The sequence below is a fragment of the Bos mutus genome, chromosome 13, assembly GCF_027580195.1.
Source record: "Bos mutus isolate GX-2022 chromosome 13, NWIPB_WYAK_1.1, whole genome shotgun sequence".
Classification (NCBI taxonomy): Eukaryota; Metazoa; Chordata; class Mammalia; order Artiodactyla; family Bovidae; genus Bos; species Bos mutus.
Window position 1 is genome coordinate 21,287,706 of NC_091629.1, and position 22,232 is coordinate 21,309,937.

Below are 22,232 nucleotides of genomic sequence, written 5' to 3' on the forward strand. Positions count from 1 at the left end.
AGGGTTCAGGCTAGCTAATCAACAAGGGCAGTGTATTTTTTAATCACATGGCAGAAAAGAGAGGCACTACAGATGCTTTTGCAGGTTAGAAGCCCTGCCTGTGGGATCTCTGCTTTTTTAGAAGGGCTAAGCTCAAAGCCACTTTGCCCCGGAAGGGGAAGGGGCAGAGGCTGCATCCGATATCTGGAAGGTTGTCCTGGGCAGGGATGGGGGCTCCTCACTGTAGGTAGGGATCTTCTCCCAGCCCCGCCCTGTGTTCTTGCCCAGGACTTGGCTGAATTTTTCCCCAGAGGAGCCAAGAGGGCCAGTCAGTTGTGATAACCACCGAGACACCCCCACCCCCAGGCAGTAAAGTCAGCCTGTCAACACTCCTTTCCTTTCATACTCCTTGGTTTTTCCAGACCCACCGTTAACTGAAAATTTCCCCTAGAATGATCAAGAGCTCATGTCTTTTCTGGGTGATAGAAATCTAAAAATGACAGGCATGGAGTCACACGTCGGAAGTGTGCTGAGCCCCTAAAAAAGGTGTAGTCCTTATTAAGGGCTTCCTTGGTGGCTCAGCTAGTAAAGAATCCACCTGCAATGCAGGAGGCCCAGATTCTTTCCCTGGGTCGAGAAGATCCCCTGGGGAAGGAAGGAAAAGGCAACCCACTCCAGTATTCTTGCCTGGGAAATCCCACGGACAGAGGAGCCTGGCAGGCTAGTCCATGAGATTGCAAAAGAGTCGAACACGACTGAGCAACTTCACTTTCAGTCCTTATGAAAAAGTGTTTGATGTCCAGGCACATCGTCTGAGATTAAGGATGCTGACTTGGACCTGTGTTTTTTGTGTGAATCCCGGGGAGTCCTCTCTGGGGACGCAGGTTCATCTCTGCAGGGCCTGGGGCCCCTGCAGTAGTAACTGACCCCCTCCCCCTTACAGACGAGCACTCGTGTGGTCATCTCCTCTCCGCCGCTCAGTGCTTCTGGCTCTAACCTGCCTTCTGACCAGCCCTTCTCACTGCCTGCCCTCACTTACCAATATGCTGCCGATTCCTGGGCATGTCTTGGCTAAAGCTGTTCCCCTCCAAATTCTCCCTGCTGCCTGTTGACATCCTGCCCTCCTCCCTTATAGCCCAGCTCCTCCCAGAAGATACACTCCAAAAGGCAGCTTTTTTCAAACTTGAGTCACTCGCATTCATTCTTTTTGCCATACCCAAGACCTGCTCATACAATTATTGACTTAATATATTTTTATTTGAAGCAGCAGCTCTTTTTTTTTTTTTTAATTGAACTCAATTTTGAACTTAAACTTGACTACCACACAGTAGGTGAAACAGTATTTTGTGCTCTGCATAAAAGACGTAACAGGAATAATTGCAGTCAAAATAAAAGCAAGGCTTCTAAATTCTCCATAAATACCATTGTGCTGGGGAAGGTTCTGGCCTTGGGTTGGAGTTCCCTTGCGTGTTAGGTGTCAAGGCTGCCAGGACCACACTGAGACTATTCTGGAAGGAATTAGAAGAGATGAAAGACAATACTCTTCTTTCTGGGTGATTCATTGTTATTGGCCATTGGGAGGCTGTCTGGTTCCTTGGGGGACATGCTCTGTAGGTTTCCTGGCCAAGGAAAGGATTCCTGTTAATCTCCAGATGGACTTTGGCTAAGTCTCTCTCAAAGTGCTTACTGAACTCTTAACTTTGTAAAACAAGGTACTTGCAGTGATTCTGTTCATCCACTGGGTCATCGACTAGCAGGTGGGCAACTCCAGACCAGGGGCTGGGTCATGTTGGCCTCAGTCCCCCAGAGGCCTTGACAAGTATCTCAAATGTGAGCCAGCACGTAACCCAAGGAGGCTGATGTTTTACGCTAGAACCTGCTGCAGAAGTGGCCTAAGCATGTAAAGTGACAATGTACCCATTCACGGGGAGGTCCTTGGCACGCTAGCCTGGGGTGGTCACCTGGAACTCACTGGCCTGGAGACCCTGCAGGTCAGCCGGAGTCCCGTCTACTTTCTGTTTTGTTTTTTCATGCCTTGGCTTCAGTCGTAGGTAAAGCTCCACCATCCACGACAGTGGGCAGCCAGTCTCCCCCCAACGCCGGTCCTCACCCGCTCATCCTCCCAAACTCCCACGGCTGGGGTCACGGCCAGCACCACGTCCACGGTCACGGCCCCGGCCGCCGCTGCCGCCGCCGCCGCCGCCGCCACCACCACGGGAAGCCCGGTGAAAAAGCAGAGGCCGCTTTTACCGAAGGAGACTGCCCCGGCCGTGCAGCGGGTCGTGTGGAACTCCTCAAGTAAGTTTCAAACGTCCTCCCAAAAGTGGCACATGCAGAAGATGCAGCGCCAGCAGCAGCAGCAGCAGCAGCAAAGCCAGCAGCAGCAGCAGCCTCAGTCTTCCCAGGGGACGAGATATCAGACCAGACAGGCTGTGAAAGGTACCGAGCCTCCCCCTCTGCTCTCCGTGGCGCCCGCTCCCTTTTCGCCACATGGACAGGAGAAAAATCGTCCTCGTTTTATTTTTTCAGTTCCCCTTGGTTGCCTGGCCACCGTATCCGGGAGGCCTGACACATTCCATTTGGCATTATTTTTTAAAGTTGTTTTGCAGCTTGCTTTTTGTACTTTTCTTTTTCCTTTTTCATTTTATAAACAGTACATGCACGTCTTCTTAGAAAGGGGTGAAATAGATGCCTAGACACACAAAAATCTGTTGTCTTGATTGACTTTCTATTTCATTCTTCACCCTTTCTCTGAGGTTATTGTTAACCATAAGATCTTTTTTTAATGCATGTATGCATATATATTTATGTATATATATATATGACTTCATAAAAGTATTACTTTTTTTTTTTTTTTTTTGGAAACATAAAAATGGTACCATCCTTGCCTTTTTTTTCCCCCCACCCATCAGCATGTTTTGGAGGTCCATCCATGCAGTACATAGAGCTCTCCCTGATTCTTTTGGACTGCTGCGTAGTATTCCAGTTTATTTAATAAAGTATTCCCCTATGGATAGACATTTAGGTTGCTTCCAGTTTTTCCCTATTGTAAACAGTGCTGCAATGAATACCTTTGTATAAGTTTCCTTGTGCATGCCCGTGTACCCCTGGGCATTATTTTTGAAAGAGTACAGTATGAGAAGTGGATAGTAAAGGATACCTTAATAAGTAGGGATTAGCCCCTCAACGCAAGAAGATGCAGCCTCAGGAACCGTTGCTGAAGCGTGGAATGACAGCTCCCAGCAGGAGGCTCCATCTGGGCTGACGTAAAGCCGTACAAAGCGCTGATCTGATGGGTACTAGTTTGTCCAGCTCTCGTGAGGACTGACACAGGGCTTGTTTCCTGGGGAAACCCGCATCGAGATCCTTCGTGGTTGGGCTCCTTGATCGAAACTCTCATGTACTGAGTGCACTATTGTGAGTAGAACTCTTGAGAGGTGCAGCAGGTTGTGAAATGAAAGAGTAGCCAGATCTTGAACCGGGCCCCCAGTGAAACCCTTCGAAGATTGGGGTGGAAGGAAACTGAGCGATTGGACACACGGTGTTGGAGTACAGCCGGAGTGATCCTGCTGTCTGAAGAGTTGCTGGGGCAGAACCGAGTCTGGGATCTTTCAGGTTGGGATGGTCAGTTCCAGTCTCCTGAGTTCATAGCCATCCCGGGGAACTTGGGAGCTGGCGAGAAGGAGCTCATTGATGGTATGGCTCCTAATTCCCAGATTGTCCTGTTAAAGATAAACAAAGCTGGCCACTAGTTGAAGTAGTTAAGATGGATTTTAATCTGCTATATACTGTTGCAGTAGGGCAAAACGTCCGACATGAACTGAAGTCAATTTGAACGTGTACACAGGGGACTGGGGTTTTAAAGGGAGAATTTGGGAATAGGGTGGGGGAATCGTGGGGGCTCAGTAGAGTCAGAAAGGGACAGTTTTACACCAAGTGGGACGGGGGTGTTGGTCCATGTGAAGTGTCTGGGTTTGCTGACTCTGGTACGTCTTGAAGGTAGGCTTCTGCCCTCCCACAGAGACTGGACACTGGGCCCTGTCGTTAGGTGGTGACTGGAGCAAATAGGCAATTCTGTTGGCAGCCTTGAGTTTTCGTAGGTGGGGACTTTAAAGGGGTGGGGGTCACCCTAGGGATGCAGCCTTGAGCTGGTGGAAACCGTATTGCTCCTATAGACCCAGATGGAGGTCTCGCTGAGAAAGGGCTCGGAGGAACCTCGCTTGAGTTTGGCCGACGAGAGAATTTTTGTCCCTTGAAAGCAGAGAAACTCGAATGGTGTGGATTGGGCCCTGCTCCCACCAGAGCTTCAAGCTGGGGCGGCCTTCCTGAGGCAGTGGGGTGACCAAGAACCTTTGCTTTCCCAGCTGTCCAGCAGAAAGAGATCACACAGAGCCCATCCACCTCCACCATCACCCTGGTGACCAGCACCCAGTCGTCGCCCCTGGTCACCAGCTCAGGGACCACGAGCACCCTCGCATCTTCGGTCAGCGCAGACCTGCCCATCGCCACTGCCTCAGCTGATGTCGCTGCAGACATCGCCAAGTACACTAGCAAGGTGAGTGCCTGCGGTGGGATTGGGGAGGACCAGCCTTGGATCTTTCCCGGAATTGAAGGGGACCAGGAGGTGGTGGAGTTCCTTCCCAACTCACCTGTCCTCTTGGCGTGTTCCTTGTGGAGGCGTGTGGTGGGCAGGCTCGCCTGCTCTGTGTTCACTTGTGGGCACCCTCTCAATGCAGGTTCTGTTGTCTCTCTTTTAAAATTTATTCTCTTGAAGTATAGGTGATGTACAGTGTTGTATTAATTTCTACTGTATAGCAAAATGATTCAGTTATATACACATATACTTTTTCATATTCCTTTCCTTTCTGGTTTATCACAGGACAATGGTTGTAGCTCCCTGTGCTATACAGGAGGACCTTCTTGTTTACTCTATGTATAATAGTTTGCATCTGCTAATCCCAGACTCCCGATGCATCCCATCCCCGACCCCAGCCCTCCTCTCCACTTCTCTCTTAATTTGCCAAGTGCTTTTATGCTCACTGTTGAATTCGGGCAAGTGAAGCTTGCAGCTCTCCTCGCTGTCAAATGAAAGTGCTCTGGAGTGATGTTCAGGTTCATGTCTGTGGAATCCAGGGAGTGAAAATTACCACCAGAGTTGCAGCTCCCTGGGGAGTCCATTCTGCTCTCTGCTGGGGCCTAGAACAGTGCTTGATGCGTAGTTGTACAATGAAAGCAGGTTGCTGCCTAACTTCTCATTGGGCTTCTTATCAGCACCTTTTTTTTTTTTTAATGCGTACAGTTTTTTAAGTCTTTATTGAATTTGTTGCAATATTGCTGTATTTTCCTTCTTTTAAAATGTTTTGGTTTTTTGACTGCAAGGCATGTGGGATGTTAGCTCCCTGACTAGGGAATCAAACCTGTACCCCCCACAGTGGAAGGCAGAGTCTCAACCACTGGACTGCCAGGGACGTCCTCACACCCGTTTTATAGATGAGCATGCTGGGAGCTAGCCAGGCCACACAACTTGTCCAGGGTCACATAATTCGTGAATGTCTAACTGGCATTTGAATGGTAGCAGCGAGGATCTAGAGTATCCGTTTAACCCAGCTTTGAGCTGACTTGTGAATTCGCACCGGGCCTGCTGACCACAGCTGTCCAGTGTCCACAAACCTATTGTTCTTACATGTGGCTTTTTAAAGCAGCCACGCTTGAGTCAGTGTTGCTAAAGAGAGAAAACCCAAGTCTTGGTGTAACATCTCTTTATTTAGTATTTCTGTTCCCCCCCTTTTGAATAAAACACAAGAATTCTTATTGAGTCCCTGAGTTTCTGAACAGGAAGGGTTCAACTATTAGGTATGGTTACATCCTCAGGGTTTTCGTCTTACCTGTTCATCACCTTGAACTAGGACTGACTGCATATTTTTACTTATAGTGACTTAATAGAAGTAAAATTAAGTCTAAACTCACCAGATCCTGTTCTTCAAGGCTTGAAGCCTAAGCCCATCTTTCTTCTGTTAAAAAGAGTGATTTGCATGAAAGTGTTAAAGAATTGATGCAAACTTCCCTGATGGCTTGTTGGTAAAGAATCTGCCTGCTAATGCAGGAGACGTGGGTTCCATTCCTGATGTCGGAATATCCCACACACCCTAGAGCAACTAAGCCCATGCACTGCAACCACCGAGCCCGTGCTCCAGAGCCTGGGAACCGCAACCACCGAGCCCGTGCCTAGAGCCCGTGCTCTCTGTCCAGCATGGGAAGCCACCGCAGTGAGAAGCCTGTGCACTGCACCTGGAGAGTAGCCCCGGTTCGCTGCCACTAGATGGAAGCTTGTGAAGCAACAAAGACCCAGCACAGCCAGAAATAAATGCATAAATAAAGTTATATTAAAAAAAAGAATTAGTGGTACCACGTGGAGACTTTCTTCCTAACAAGATCTGTTGTAGAATTATAAGAGAACTGAAAGAGACTACTTTTTTTTTTTTTTCCAAGAGGGTATTAAATCTTTTATTGATTACACATGATAATGGATGATACACAAGCTTCATTCCCATCTATAACTTTATCTGGTACCATAATTCAATTTAGATATATTGCATAGGATGTGCCAACAATCATTAATAACCAAAAAAAATTTTTAAAAACTCCATGACTTTGCATGGGTGACCCTTTTAATGGTGAACTCCAGGTCACAACACAGTAACTGTCAGTTCAACTACACCAAGGTTCTGAAGACAACAGCTTCTCCACCAAGCAGGTTGTAAATAAATTTCAAATGGAACCTGGCATCACCCTGAAGGAATTCTAACTTCACACTGTTGGGGTAGTTTACCAAAATGGCTTCAGAGTAGACTAACTTTACACAGCACATTAAAAAAAAAGACATTTATTCAGCGTCATGATCAGACTATTACATTTAGCAATCAACAGCATGGGTGCAAGAAAAAAAAAAAAATCTACATTAAAACCCTTTGTTGGAATGCTTTACACTTTCCACAGAACAGAAACTAAAATAACCTGTTACATAATTAGTCACAAGTACAGTCCTCAAGTTTTTTGCCCATACACATGAGTATTGTCTAAAACATGTCTTCTTTGTAGCAGCTAGGCCCTGCCACCACTGTGCTTGGCTGAGTTCACAAATCTGTGGTAACCTGTAGCTTCCCTGTCACTTCTCTGGCTCTCCTCTCCTGCTAAGCTTTGTTTCCTGGCAGTAATTAAAACCTTCTGCCACTGCCATAGCTACTGCTGCTGCTGGAGCCACCATAGCCACCTTGGTTTCATGGTTTGGCAAAGTATTGGCCTCCATCACCATAGGGGCCAGAACTTCTGCCTCCAAAGTTTCCTCCTTTCATGGGTCCAAAATTTGAAGATTGATTGTTGTAATTGCCAAAATCATTGTAGCTTCCGCCACCTCCAAAATTGCTTCCGTCATTACCAAATCCATTATATCCATCCCCACTGCCACCATATCCGCCACCACCACGGCTGCCACCAAAGCCACCTCGACCACTGAAGTTTCCTCCACGACCAAAGTTGTCATTCCCACCAAAACCACCTCCACGACCGCCACCAAAGTTTCCAGAACCACTTCGACCTCTCTGGCTGGATGAAGCACTAGCCATCTCTTGCTTAGACAGGGCTTTTCTCACTTCACAGTTGTGGCCATTCACAGTGTGGTATTTCTGAATGACAATCTTGTCTACGGAGTCATGGTCATCAAAGGTTACAAAAGCAAAGCCTCTCTTTTTGCCACTGCCTCGGTCAGTCATGATTTCAATTACTTCAATTTTCCTGTACTGTTCAAAATAATCTCTCAGGTGATGTTCTTCAGTGTCTTCTTTAATGCCACCAACAAAAATCTTTTTCACAGTTAAGTGGGCACCAGGTCTTTGAGAATCTTCTCTTGAGACGGCCCTCTTTGGTTCCACAACTCTTCCGTCCACCTTGTGTGGCCTTGCATTCATGGCCGCATCCACCTCCTCCACCGTGGCGTATGTGACAAACCCGAAGCCTCTGGAGCGCTTGGTGTTTGGATCCCTCATTACCACACAGTCTGTGAGTGTTCCCCGTTGCTCAAAATGGCTCCTCAGACTCTCATCGGTTGTTTCAAAGCTCAATCCTCCGATGAAGAGCTTCCGCAGCTGTTCGGGCTCTTTGGGAGACTCTGATTTAGACATGATGGCAGTGGAGGCGGGGAAGACTTCAACGATGCTTTCTCCGCGGCGTCCACGGGCAGAAAGCAGAGACTACTTTTTAAAACTACTGACTTAAGATGTCTGGTATTGCCTAAATGGCTTTTTTTTTTTTTAAATTATTTATCTGTTTGGCTGTTCTAGGTCTTTAGTTGTGGTGTGCAGATTCTTAGTTCGCATGTGGGATCTAGTTCTCTGACCAGGAATCAAACCCAGGCGCCCTGCATTGGAGGTGCAGAAGCTTAGCCGCTGGGCCACCAGGGAAGTCCCCCCAAATGGCTTCTCGTTTGCTTGCCATTGATTAGACTTCTTGTATCGCCTTCCGTTGATTTGGTCCAAGTTGTCCATTTACAAATGAGAAAACTGAGTTTGCCACGCAGCTCAGGCTGGTGTTCACACCAAGCCCAGTGTTCTCCGCTCCTGCAGCCCTTCTTATTCCATCTCCTAAAGTTCTCCCCCTTACTCATGGAGCAAAATTGAGGAATAAACTTTTTGATAGGCATTTTCTTTGCAGTTAAGAAAATACACTCAGCGACGTAGTTTTGGAGCTGGTGAACTTGCTTGTGTCTGAGGTGACCCAGAGTTGAAGACCCAGATTTGTGTGTTTTGGCAGAAGGGCTCTTTTTTATTAATCTTGAGTTCTTTGCTATATTTGGAAGTGAGAACGAAGGTCAGCCCACAAATTCATGATTTCTTTAAAATGGAATGTAACTATGGCATTAGTAACGTATTGGATTTCATCCAGTCTCTAAAGTTTTCTCGTAAAGCAATTTCGTTTGAATATTTTAAATGGACCTGAGCAGGGAGGCCCGTGCAGAATGACTGACCATAAAGCACAAAGTGTTTTTGCTGGCAACGTCCTCCTGTGGTCCCTGCAACAAGGGGGAGAACTAATATTTCAACAGATACTTTATTCATTTTCCGCCTATTTTGGGGGTGAATTGGGGGTTACTCTTTTGGGGGTTGGCAGCAGTTTTGCGATCACATGTTCTTGAGAATGAATTCTTCTGTGAAAATAAGAAAACAGGTATCTCTTTATGAACTCCTCAGCAGGTATGGAACCACAGTCGCCTCTTCTCCTCATTTAATCCTTGTACACACCCTACAAGGGGCACTGTTGTTATCCTTGTTTTGTGCCTGGGGCCCAGAGAGAGTTGTGGATGGCAAGATAGAATGGCAGGAACAAATCTCGGGCATCAGATCCAAGGGTGCTCTTCGTCCTCTTTTGCTGAATTGGAGCAAACGGCATGGCGCCGGGGCATCTTGGCGGTGGCCGGGCCAGATCCAAGACCTGGTTTGGCCTCCTGTCTCCTCCTGCCCCTCCAGTGATGTGGGGGGACTCAGCGGGTGTGTGCCCATTTAGGTCACCACAGAGCCTTGAGGAGGGCTCCCTGTGCCGAGCAGTAGGCTCTCATGAGTTATCTGCTGTGTACATAGTACTGTGTATATGTCAGTCCCAGTCTGAATCTCCCTGCTCCCCCATCCCCTCCTTTGGTCGCCGAAAGTTTGTTTGTTTTATCTGTGACTCTGTTTCTGCTTTGCCAGTAAGTTCTTCTCTGCCATTTTTTTGGATTCCACAGAGAAGTGATATTGGACAGTATTTTTCTGTCTTACTTCACTCTGTATGACAGTCTCTAGGTTCGCGCACATCTCTGCAAATGGCACTATTTCGTGCCTTTTTTATGGCTGAGTAGTACTCCGTCGTACATAAGTACATCTTCCGTATCCGTTCCTCTGTGATGGACACTTTAGGCTTTGTCCGAGTCCCGGCTATTTTCGACAGCGCTACAGTGGACACTGGGGTGTGTGCCTCCCTTTGAATTACAGTTTTCTCCAGATACATGCCCAGGAGGAGGATTGCTGGCTCACCCGGTAGCTCTCTCTGTTTTTAGTTTTTTAAAGAACCTCCATGTAGTTCTCCTTAGTGTCTGCACCAGTTCACATTCCCACCAGCAGTGGAGGAGGGCTCCCTTTTCTCCACCCTCTTTCCAGCATTTATGGTTTGAGATTTTTTGATGATGGGCATTCTGACTGGTGTGAGGTGGACACCTCATGGTAGTTTTGATTGGCATTTCTCTAATCATTAGTGGTGTTGAGCATCTTTTCGTGTGTTTTTGGCCATCTGTGTATCTTCTCTGGAGAAATGTCTATTCAGATCTTGCCCCCCCATTTTATGATTGGGTTACTTGGGGTTTTTTATGAGCTGCATGAGCTGTTTGTATATTTTGGAGAGTAATTCCTTTTTGGAGATTAATTCCTTGCTTTATTTGCAAATGTTTTCTCCCATTATGAAGGTTGTCTTTTTGTTTTGTTTATGCTTTCCTTTGCTGCCTACAGGTAGATTTTGGATATATGTCATCTAGAAAAAGTCTCAGGGAAGTTGATCACCCAGATTGTTTCTCTTTTTATCTTTTCAGATGATGGATGCAATAAAAGGCACGATGACGGAAATCTATAACGATCTTTCGAAGAACACTACTGGCAGCACAATAGCTGAGGTCAGAGGTGACACATGTCATTCTTGTTTTTTTTTAAGTTTTTAAAAATTGGAGTAAAATTCTTTTACAGTGTTGTTAGTTTCTGCTGTACAACAGTGTGAACCAGCTGTCTGTATACATGTGTCTCCTCTCCCTTGAGCCTCCCTCCCGTTCTTTACTCCCTTTTTGCTAAGGGTATTTTCTCTGGGCTGATACGGGGGCGTCCTGAAGAAGTTTGCCAACAAAGGTCCGTCTAGTCAAGGCTATGGTTTTTCCAGTGGTCACGTATAGATGTGACAGTTTGACTGTGAAGAAAGCTGAGCGCCGAAGAATTGATGGTTTTGAACTGTGGTGTTGGAGAAGACTCTTGAGAGTCCCTTGGACTGCAAGGAGATCCAACCAGTCCATTCTAAAGGAGATCAGTCCTGGGTGTTCTTTGGAAGGACTGATGCTAAAGCTAAAACTCCAGTACTTTGGCCTCCTCATGCGAAGAGTTGACTCATTGGAAAAGACTCTGATGCTGGGAAGGATTGGGGGCAGGAGGAGAAGGGGACGACAGAGGATGAGATGGCTGGATGGCATCATCGACTCGATGGACATGAGTCTGGGTGAACTCCGGGAGTTGGTGATGGACAGGGAGGCCTGGCGTGCTGCGATTTATGGGGTCGCAAAGAGTCGGACAGACTGAGCGACTGAACTGAACTGAAGAAGTTCTCTGGAAACCCCTCTCAGGTCTGGCCCCGGTCCCCAGGCTTGCTCTGCCTTAATGGTGGTATTGAGGGTATTTCTTCACTTGGCTGGGAAGCTGGTGCCGTGGAGACACACCTTGCTCTCTGCGATCACCTCACTTCTAACCAAACAGCTGAAACCAGAGCCCGAGTTATTGACCCACTGGCGAAACCAGAAACCGGTTGTTTTGGCCCCATATAAAATTGGCTCCTTTGTCATCTCCTGAAGTTTGGACTTTTTTATTCAAGTGATCTTGGTGTTCAAGAGGTAGTATCCCAAACTTCCTCACTTTAGGTGATTACTTAGAGAATGGAGTGGTTAAAACATGGGAATGTCCACTTCTGAAGTGACCACTTACTTATTTTTTTTTTTTTAAAAAGCCTCCCTGAATTTTCTTCCTAGGATAATGTCAGCGCAAGCCGGCTGCAAACGGGTCCCTTGGGGAAATGACAGGTGGCAGGACTTGTTGAGGTCATTGAAAGTCATGATGGAAAGTGACGGGAGCCTCACATGGAGCCACTGATGTGAGAGGGCAGGCAGAGTGAGGCCGGCACCTGGAAAAAGAGGGGACATCTCCAGGAAGATGCTCTGATGGGCCTTAAACAGAGACCTGTGTGCTTCAGCTTTGTTTTTTTTTGTGCCACACTGAGCCGCTTATAGGATCCTAGTTCCCTGAGCAGGGATTGAACCTGTGACCTCTGCGTTGGGAGCGTGGAGTCTTAACCACTGGACTGCCAGGAAAGTTCCAAGAGAGCTGTGTGAATGTAAAGATTTCAGGGAGGTCCCAAGAAAAATCAGTGAATCTCTTTAGGTATTTTTGCTATATGACTGTCTTTATGCTGGGGTGTCAAACAACAAGGCCAAATGCTGTTTTTAGAAAAACCTCTTCTCCCTCACCCTGACCTGTCGTCATACTTCATTCCTTTTTGTTCGTTTAATTGATGTCGGGTTACCTGAAACCTTGGGTGTCTATAGATGTCAGATTATTCCAGATTTTAATGAGGTAATATACAGCCCCCTTCCACAATTAGAGGCAACATTTCTGCAGTGATACAGTATGATTGTTTCCACTGTGTTGGAGGAATCAGAATTTCTCAGCCTTGAAGCTCCTGACATCGGTGCCAGATGTTTCGCTCCGGTGGGGGCCGTCCTGTCCGTCCGGGATGTTGAGCAGAATTCCCGGTCTCTACACTCTGGATGCCAGAAACAACCCAGAGTGTCTCCAGGCACTGCAGCGTCATAGACAGAGGAGGGGGGCAAAAGTCATCTCAGTTAAGAGCCATGGCGATGATTAAACACTGTCAGCAGCCTTGTGTCAATTCAGTTTTGGTTTGTATTTTTTTCTCTCCAGATGAATTTGGCCCCAAATATACTCCTCCTCCCCTCCACCCCAAATAGCCCATGGTTTCCAGAATGGTTAAGCTTTGGGATTTCAGGTGAATGATTATGGCCCCCACCCAAAACTTTAGGTCAGAAATAAAATAAAGCTGTTTTTAGGATGTTTTAGTTTTATTTTTTTAGGCCAAAGTCCTGCTCAAAGCTTTTACGTATAGTAAGTCTCTTAGGCGTGAACCTTCAAATTGGGAACTTTGAAAGACGTGAACGTTTGCGTGTCCAGCCACCTAAGTTAGCCCACGTGTCTGGCGCACGTTGTCACGTGCATATGCCCTCTGCAAGCGGTTGTGCTTTGTGTGCTTTACTCTGTGGAGTGCAGTATTACAGTACCTTTATCTCAAGCCCGGATGTCCAGAAGCCAGCGTAAAAGCGGCGGGATGGAGCTGGTACTGTACTATATAGCCATTGTGTAGTTGGTTGCTTAGGCTAACTTTGTTGGACTTACGAACAAATTGGGCTTATGCACGGGCTCTAGGAATGGAACTTGTTCGTATGTAGGAGACTCACTGTACTATTTATTTTGAAAATCTGGTCGTCTTTTTCTCTTTAAATGGCTTTTCCCGGAGTATCTCTTAGAAAAGATGAATCACTTGTATTTGGTGTTTTGAAGCAGAATTTCTCATGAATTTGGATTAACTCACTGGCACCCATCTGGGGGAGGCCAGCAGAGACTAGGCTGCCCGCCCTCTGACTCTGCACGTGACATTAACCCATAGTGAGAGCTGGAGCTTCTGAGCCCTGTTGGCAGTAGGCACCCAGATGCGCTTTCTCAGTCTTTCTGTCCCCTTACAGATCCGCAGGCTGAGGATTGAGATAGAGAAACTCCAGTGGCTGCACCAGCAGGAGCTCTCGGAAATGAAACACAACTTGGGTAAGTGCTGCTGACCTGGTCTGCACTGACGAATGTTCTGGATAGGAACTTCTTACCGTGTCTAGAGTCGGGCCCAGATGTGAACTGGGTCAAAAGTAGGCCAGGGGGACGTACCACTCCTGGGGAGAACACAGCATCCTGGGGAGTCTGACCTGGAGAAACCAGGTATGGAGCAGGAGCTGGCGGGAACCCCCTTGCCTCACTTGCAGATACTGACATCAGCAGCCAATTCATCCCAACAGCTGTGGTAGCTGCTCCTGCTTGGGAGCTCTGACCTGCTGTAACATTGAGAGACATCTCAGTAGCCTGAGCAGTTTGATAATTGTCCTGTCAGCCTAGTGATCAGCTCTGATGTCCTGTCTGGCAGATTAGATCCACTGCCACTGAACACATCAAGAAGGAAGTATATCCAAGTTGTAGCCCCAGCTCTGCCCATCTTAGCAGCTGTGTGCCTTAGTTTCCTCATCTGTGAAATGGGTATTATAGAGGTAGTCACCTCCGTAATAGTGAGGATTAAAAGAGTTCATATTTATAAAGTGTTTACAGCAGTGCCTACAGATCATAGGTGCTGTATAAGTATTTGATAGAAAAAAAGCTTATATGAATGATAAATTTCAGAAGGAATTGAGTGAAAATTGTCCTGAGGATTTATGTGAGCACTTCCTGCAGAGTCACCACGGGGCCCCGTTATCAGTATCCTCAGGACCTGACATTCCTGATCACAAATAGTTCCTCAGGTCGGCTCGGTGGATGCCTGTTTTACAGATGAGGACATTGGAGCTCAGGGAGGCAGGGTGACTCTCTGCACTGGCTCACATGACCAGGACATCCCCGAGCCAGGGATTTGCAGCTGTTAGGATCCACCCTCTGACCTGCTGTGAATGAGCCCACGGCTCGGGATCGGGGAATGAAGTTGGCGTCCTCTCCCCTTCTCTCTCCTGGCAGAGCTGACCATGGCGGAGATGCGGCAGAGCCTAGAGCAGGAGCGGGACCGGCTCATTGCCGAGGTGAAGAAGCAACTGGAGCTGGAGAAGCAGCAGGCCGTGGACGAGACCAAGAAGAAGCAGTGGTGCGCCAACTGCAAGAAGGAGGCCATCTTCTACTGCTGCTGGAACACCAGCTACTGTGACTACCCCTGCCAGCAGGCCCACTGGCCCGAGCACATGAAGTCTTGCACCCAGTCAGGTAGGCCTTAGGAGCACCCCCTTGCCCAGGCTGTGGCGGACGGGCCCTTGGCCCCCCGTGGACCACAGGACACTTGCCACGCTCACTCACTACAGGTGACTCCTGCACACAAGAGAACAGGCAGACACATAGCCAAGTCTCCAGGCTCCGTTGCCTCCACCCTCTGGTTTCCTTGGCAGCGTTCCCTTGTGTGAATGGAGCTTATAATGACAGCCCAGATGACTTCAGTTTCCTGTGGCTTGCTGTGGTTCTCCACTGGGGGCAATATCTGTCTCTGCCCAAACCAAATGTGGGCATCCCTGGTGGCTCAGATGGTAAAGAATCTGCCTGCAATGCAGGAGACCTGGGTTCAATCCCTGGATTGAGAAGATCCCCTGGAGAATGAAATGGCAACTCACTCTAGTTTGCTTGCCTGGAGAATCCCACAGAGGAGCCTGGCAGGCTTCAGTTCATGGGGTCACAAAGAGTAGGACATGACTGAGTGACTAAGCAGACACACGCACAAATCAAATGCATCTTCTACCCCATTCTCCAATGCACAGGACAGCCCCCCACCATGGAGCCCATCCTGGACTGAAGGCTTTAAACAATCACTGGTTCTTATGTGAATGGCAAAGTGTTGGTTTGGAACTAATCTGTCTTTGAAATCTCTTTCTAATGCAGAGCAAGCAGATCCCAGGCCAGGAGACTCTAGCAGGAAACACCGTCTAGTTAGAACTTATTAATAATATTTATTAGTAATATTTTACAGTTAGCACTTATTTATGGCCAATATTAGATTTCTGTGTTTAGAAGTAGAAGTCTCCACTTCAAAGAATTTATTTAAATGCAAATAACATAAATAATATGACAAGGGACTGTGTCAGTGGACTGGCAAAGTTTTCAAAGGTGGTAGATGAATGACCCAAGTTTGAGAAGCTCTAGGCAGGGGTTGGTGAGCTTTTTTTATGAAGGTCCAGAGAATAAATGTTTTAGGATTTGTGGCCCATGGGGTCTGTCAAAACCTCTCAACTGTGCTGTTACAGGGTGAAAGCGAGTGCATGAGGTGAACACTGGTCTAAAATCAGAAATTATGAGTAATTGGAACAGCTGTACCAGGCTGTTTGCTTCACGAACATGCTTTTGTCTCCAGAATGACTTAATAAAACTTAAATCACAGACTCTGAAAAATGAACATATCATGCACAGTTTGGAATTCTTGCGTCTGGGAAGGCTCTGGTCCAGCTATTCTGGGCCGGCGCTGTGCCCTGGGCGGGGTTGGCTGGCATCTCTTAACACGTGGTGGTTTGCACGGAGCAGGGTTCCCTGCGGGCCTGGGCGCTACTACGCTTGGCTTATACATGGCTTCTGTTGCCCTTTGCCCTCAGCTACCGCTCCTCAGCCGGAAGCAGACCCTGAGGTGAACACAGAAACACTAACTAAGTCATCCCAGGGCGCCTCCTCCAGTACTCAGGCAGCCCCCGCGGAAAGCAGCGCCTCGAAAGAGAAGGAGACGCCAGCTGAGAAAAGCAAGGACGGTGGCTCGGTGAGTATCCATCCCACACGCCTTGGGGCCAAGCAGAATCTCAAACCTGCCCCGCTCCCACCGGCACGGCGAGTCCCGTGCTGTAGGAGCTTGTCTGTCTTCAGGCTGCAGGTGGGGGCGAGAGGGTCTCTGCAGGGCTCCTCCTCTCCAGGTGTGTGTTGGGGGCAAGCATTGTCCGGTAGAACCTTCTGTGATGACGGCAGTGTTCTGTATCTCCTCTGCCCCTTGTGGGAGCCACCAGCCTCAGGTGGCTGTTGAGCACTTGAACTGTGGCCAGTTTGACCAAGAACCTGGATTTCAGATGTTAGTAAATTAATTTAATAACAACTAATTTAAATGCAATCGCCATGGCTGGCTGGTGGCTGCCGTATTGGACACAGAGGTTGCACCTCTTATTTTCCCAGGGCGTGGTATATGGATTGTATGCAGACATTATTGTAGATGACACGTTGGCCGTTTTTTACATTTGTAGTCATTATGGGTTTACTTCATGTGTATTAGGGAAAACATCAAGTCATCCCAGAAGTCAAACCTCTTTGATTTCATTGATAGTATTGCCTAGGAAGAGGTTATTGTGAAATAAAAGTGAATCAGTATAATACGGTGTAATATGTAGTCAGCCCTCAGTATCCGTGGATTTCTCATCTGCAGATGCAACCAGCCAAAATGCCATTCTGTGTTTGGTTGAATCCGTGAATGTGAAACCCTCGGATACAAAGGCGTGGTTATATTCATCCTTCTGGGCCATTTTATATAAGGAAATTGTGCATCCTTGGGTTTTAGTATCCTTGAGGGCTCCTGGAACCATTCCACCTTGGGTCCTGGGGGACGGCTGTACTTCCTTTTTGGGATAGGGCAGAAATCCGAAGAGGGGAGTAGGTCAGAGAGAGGGCAGTTGAGGAACAGTGTTCTTGACACTGAGGCTCTAGAGTGGAGTAAGGGGCCCCCCTAGGCCTGTGTCCAGGGAGACAGGGCAGAAAAGGGCACAGGGGTAGACCCAGCCCAGCTGACCTGGCCGCCCCGCACCCAGGCAGGGGCCAGGCAGGGGCCATGCAGGTGCTGGCGGGGCCGTGACGAGCAGCCCATGGATCCCGGGGCTCCCTGGGAGGGCTCCGTTGACCCCAGTGCCTTGCCTCCATCTCTCTCTCTCTCTGTGTTTCTAGACCCTCGACCTCTCTGGCTCCAGGGAGACGCCCTCCTCCATTCTCTTAGGCTCCAACCAAGGCTCTGGTATGTTGCCCCCTGGTGGGTGAATGCTCTCATGTTCCACACGGGCAGAGGGGAGCCATGTCCTCAGGGAGAGCCTGAAGGGTTCAGGGCGGTGGTTTGCAAACTGGGTTTCCTTAGGGATTCTCGGGGGCGCCCTGGGCCGGTCAGCAGGGATGAGGGAGCGGCTGGGCAGGCGGCGTTGAGGCATTTCTCCAAGCGGAATGAAATTGAGTGAAACTGTCCCTGAGGTCCCAGCGCCCACATTCCGTGGAGGAGGGTACTTGAGCCTTCAGAGGAAAAAAACCATTTCTAGTAGATGATTCTTCTTTAGCAATCTTTCCTTTTGAGGGATAACCTGGCAGGCTGGCGCTAACTTTTCTGGTTCTCCTCTTCTGTGGAGTTTGCGCTGTTTTCTAGCCCAGTGGGTGTTTCCCCTACCCCCTCTCAAACCAGTTTTAGGGCCTTCCAAAAGAGTTCATCCTCGGTGAGAACCGTTCTGCTGCTTTCAGGGTCCTTCAGCTCCAGCCAGGGTCTTTTTCTCTTCTAGATCATTCTCTTCTGTTGAAAACCAAACTTTTTTTTTTTCATTTCTGCGTATTGAGTACCTAGAGGAAGAAGTCATGTCCCTTGTTAGGGTGGCTGGAGGTTTCCCAGTGGTGCTGGAAGTGGGGTTTAGGTTCAGGGGACATGAAGTGGGGGTGGCATGAGCTGACTTCAGGGGCAATATGAACTGGGCATGGAATTATGATTGAGCCACCTGTCACTCCCTTCTCACTCTCAGGTCTTGTGATTGCATTTTGAGGACACGTTGAGTTTGGAGCTGAGGTGTCTTCCTCATCCCTTCTTCTAGCTTCTCTTTTTAACCAAGGCAGAGCGGACTCGAGACCTCAGCAGCATGGCACCCGCCTAGAGCTTCCTGCTACAGTTTGGGTTTCATTATGTTGATTTGTAGAGTTGCCTGCTGTGTATGGCAGGTATTATGCGTTCCTGCTTTTGGCGGTGATAAAAGAGTTTCTGTTCAACTTAAGTGGAGAGTGAGTTTAGAAACATCAGCTGAGCCGTAAGTAGGAGGATTTTGGATGTGTCAGAGCTGCAGAGGTGGTTGGCGTGGGGAAGGGTTCAAGTTGTGGGGAAATCACTGCTGCGGGCAGGGGGCGCTGTTGAGGTCTCGGAGCAGCCAAGTGGCAGCATCCACGTGGGAAGATTAACGGACCTTAGGAAGATCAGCGATGCTGTGGGGTATGGAGTCCGGTGGGACGAGAGGCTTCATGCAGGAAGGCGGTTGGGAGACGCAGCATCTCCCAGTTGTGAGGTGGATGAGGTGTTCCCTGGCCCAGGGGTTGATAGGCTTGCTGTAAAGAACCAGAGAGTAAAAGAGGTGAAGCTTCGAGGGCCACCCGTCTTTATCAGAACTGCCGTCGTCAGATGGAAGCAGCCTCAGACGGCATGTAAACAGATGGGCCTGCGTTGCAGTGAGCTCGCACTTGGAAGCCGGCGTTGGGCTGGATTGGGCCTGTGGGCGTCACTGGCTGACCCCTGGCCTGAAGCGCCCTGGTGTGCGAGGGAGTAGAAAGGGAGGCTCAAGTTGCTGGGGAGTTGGTGCGGAGGGTGGAGTAGGGAGAAGACCGTCCCGGGGAGTCTGATAACTAGAGGCGGAGGGAGGGAAAGGTCCCGAATTGTCAGCATTTTTTAGGGAGTGCTGCAGTGTTACTCTAGAGCAGGGGCAGAAGGAGCTGAACCAGAGGTCCCTGGAGGCTGGATCAGGACTGGGAGCTCACGGCTCCTCACTGCCCCTGTTCACGCTCCACAGCTGTCTGGCTGATGGGTTGTCGTCAAAGCAGACAGACCAGCTCATTTTCTGATTCCTCATACGTCTCCGGGCTTCTGTTAGTGCTTGCTGCTCGCTGACAGTGTAGAAAGAATCTGGAGAAAAGTGGGCTTTGCAAAAACATGGAGGTTCCTGTGCTCTTTATTGGCTTCTGGAACCTGGCTGTTTAAGATGAGGGTCTAGTCGGGAGGGAGAAAGGTTGAATAGGAAACAGGAGCTTCCTGGGGGTGGGCGTGGGCCTCTCCTGTTCACTTGTCTCTTCATTTTAAGATTTTAAAGCGACGCCTGCCTATCGAGTTGACTCTTAAACAACATAGGTTTGAACCCTGCAGGCCCATGTCTGTGTGGATTTTTTCCCCCATAATGAATACAGTTCTACACAGTCTGTAGCTGGTTGAATCTGTGGATGTGGATATGGAGGGCTGACCATGAGACTTAAGTATCCATGGAATCTGGTATCCATGGTGGGTCCTGGAAGGGATCCGCTGTACCATCCCTGATACCAAGGGATGACTAGTCAGAGAAAATCGTACGGGGAAAAAAAATTCCTTGTCCCAGTTTTCATGGCTATCTTTTTGCATCTGGTACTTATTTGTAAATAACTTGTTTCCCCATATGTCTGTTTCTCGACTTTATCTAGACATTGCTTGTTGACTTGTGGCTTTAGAAGGTGAGAATCGGGGTCACTAATCACCTCTCTTCTCCCCTGTCTCCCAGACCACTCTGTCCCTGTTTGACGTGCTCTGTGGGTTCCCTTGGTCCAATTCGGCACTTACTCCTTCGTCCTTGTTCTCCAGCTGGAGGAAGCAGTGTCCCTGGGCCCCTCTCTTGGTGCTCATCGCCTCCCTCACCTCTCCTCCACTGTCACATTCAGCCTTTCCCATCTTCCTGCTCTGACTTCCCCATCATCAAGGTGGAGAACGTGTGCATTCTCTTTAACTGCAGTTGGTCCTCAGTTCCGGCTGTTGGCTCTCTTAAGGTTGACAGGTGATCATCTGTTTCCATCATTATGGTCGTGCTGTTCGTTGCAGAGTCAAATAGTACACTGTGAATACATTCCCATCTCTGTACAGCCACTTTTCCCTGGAGGTTTTTTCCTCCCCCCTGTATCGTATCTTCAGCGATTTCCCTGCCAGGTTCTTCGCCATGACAGTTGTTTTATTGAGACACTTTTCCTGTCGCACATTTCGGGCTCTTCCATCTCAGACAGTTACGTGTTGGTGTCCTGAGATTCAGAGTGGCCCGCTGAATCTCACCTGTGGCTCCTCCCTCAGTCCTTTTCACCACTCACACCTCCATCGCCCTCTTTTCTGATCTGTCATCAGCCTTGGCAGTAGATTTGTGATTATACTTGCCCTAAATAATCTGGGTTCCTTGGGTGGAGCCATCCCACCTAAGTGTGGTGGGGCCGGCACCTTCCGTTTCCCTGGCTGAATTAAGCTCTTGGTAGAGCTAGTGGTTCCGAGAAAAATTTGCTGTCAGAATTCTGGGAGTTGATGGCTTCATGTGGTTGCTTTTCTGTCCTTGTATGCCGTAATTCCACCTGTATTCTCGTGCTGTGTCCAGTGATCCTGTTCATGGTTTTAATATGCATTTTTAAAAGCCTTAGTCTCCTGTGAATGCCTTGAGTTGGAAAATGGTGACATCGACCCAGCAGCCCCCCATGCTAAGACCAGTAGCCTGTTGATGAGCAGGAGAGCGAGCCCGTGGGGTTGGCGGACTCAGCTCTCTGCCAGACTCTGAGGGGGCCTGTGCTATCTCTCCAGTTAGCAACAGGTGCGACAAGCAACCTGCCTCTGCCCCAACCTCCACAGACCACCAGCCGCACCCCAACTACCCAGCCCAGAAGTGTAAGTATGAACCCGCCTCACGGCAGCCAGCGGGGAGCTTTTCCCGGCAGGCGGAGGGCTCGTCTTGTGTGTGTCCGTGTGTGTTTTCTCTGTGGGCGTGTCTTCTCCTGTTCTCCTGAGTGATGGGTCTTGGCTTTGCCTGGTTTCTTCCTCGTTGTGCCTCTGATGGCCATTGGAAACTGCAGTAGGAAACGAGAGAGCCAGGACAGATGGTCTGGCTTCTTTTTTTTTTTTTGACCATGCTGTGCAGCTCATGGGATCTTAGTTCCCCAAGCAGGGATTGAACCTGTTACCCTTGGCAGTGAAAGCACCAAGTCCTAACCACTGAACTGCCAGGGAATTCCCCATCTGGCTTCTTGAAGGGGCTTCATCCTTGGTCTTTTCATGATGAGTTCTAGAGTCACAGGCTCTGCAGTGACCAGCTGAACCAGCCAGCACTCCCTGTCCTGTCAGCTCTGCAGTTCCTCAGGTGGCCAGCCTGGCTCTGGGATGCGGCTTCTGTGCTAAGAAAGCTAAGCCCTGCTGCCCAGCTGGACTCTGCCTTCAGCAGAGCTGGGGAGACTCCAGTGTGACTTGACTGCCTTGTAGTCAGAGTTCCCGTGTCGTGATGACCAGCTGCATCACTGACCTTCCAGAGGAGCAACAGTGTAGGTGTCACGACTAGGGAAGAACGTGTAAGAAGAGGTGGATTCAAGGACCGTAAGAGAGCTGGACCCCGGACCCCAGCTCTGCCCACCACAGTAGTGCCCCCTTTGGGTCACAGATGCAAGTGACGAGGAAGCATTCCCTCCTGAGTGAATCCAGGGCTTGGGAGATCCGTATCACTGTCTTTGCTGCTTCTCTTCCAGAACCAGAGCTCAGGACCGCACACAGGCCTCTATCACCAGGCGGTGATACGAGCGGTCACCCTTCTAGGCGGTGATCCGGTCCCTTGCTCCCTCACTCCGATTCTGTCTCTAAGCTTGACAGCCGACTTCTTTCGATCAAATATT

The 22,232-nt window shown here is 48.8% G+C and overlaps 2 protein-coding genes across 2 annotated transcripts in view; one reads left to right on the forward strand and one right to left on the reverse strand.

Moving 5' to 3' along the window:
* The window catches only part of ZMYND8 (zinc finger MYND-type containing 8), a 123,407-nt gene that overhangs the window by 98,714 nt on the left and 2,461 nt on the right, over positions 1 to 22,232 (forward strand). The window contains 9 exon segments of the mRNA XM_070381085.1: positions 2,025 to 2,073; positions 2,075 to 2,418; positions 4,344 to 4,534; positions 10,589 to 10,669; positions 13,565 to 13,643; positions 14,589 to 14,828; positions 16,196 to 16,353; positions 17,517 to 17,583; positions 21,157 to 21,240. Of these exon segments, the coding sequence (XP_070237186.1) occupies positions 2,025 to 2,073; positions 2,075 to 2,418; positions 4,344 to 4,534; positions 10,589 to 10,669; positions 13,565 to 13,643; positions 14,589 to 14,828; positions 16,196 to 16,353; positions 17,517 to 17,583; positions 21,157 to 21,240 (1,293 nt within the window).
* On the reverse strand, positions 7,020 to 8,172 carry LOC106701625 (heterogeneous nuclear ribonucleoprotein A1-like). Its single transcript, XM_070381084.1, has one exon. The coding sequence runs from the start codon at positions 8,154 to 8,156 to the stop codon at positions 7,257 to 7,259; it is 900 nt and encodes a 299-aa protein (XP_070237185.1). The 5' UTR covers positions 8,157 to 8,172; the 3' UTR covers positions 7,020 to 7,256.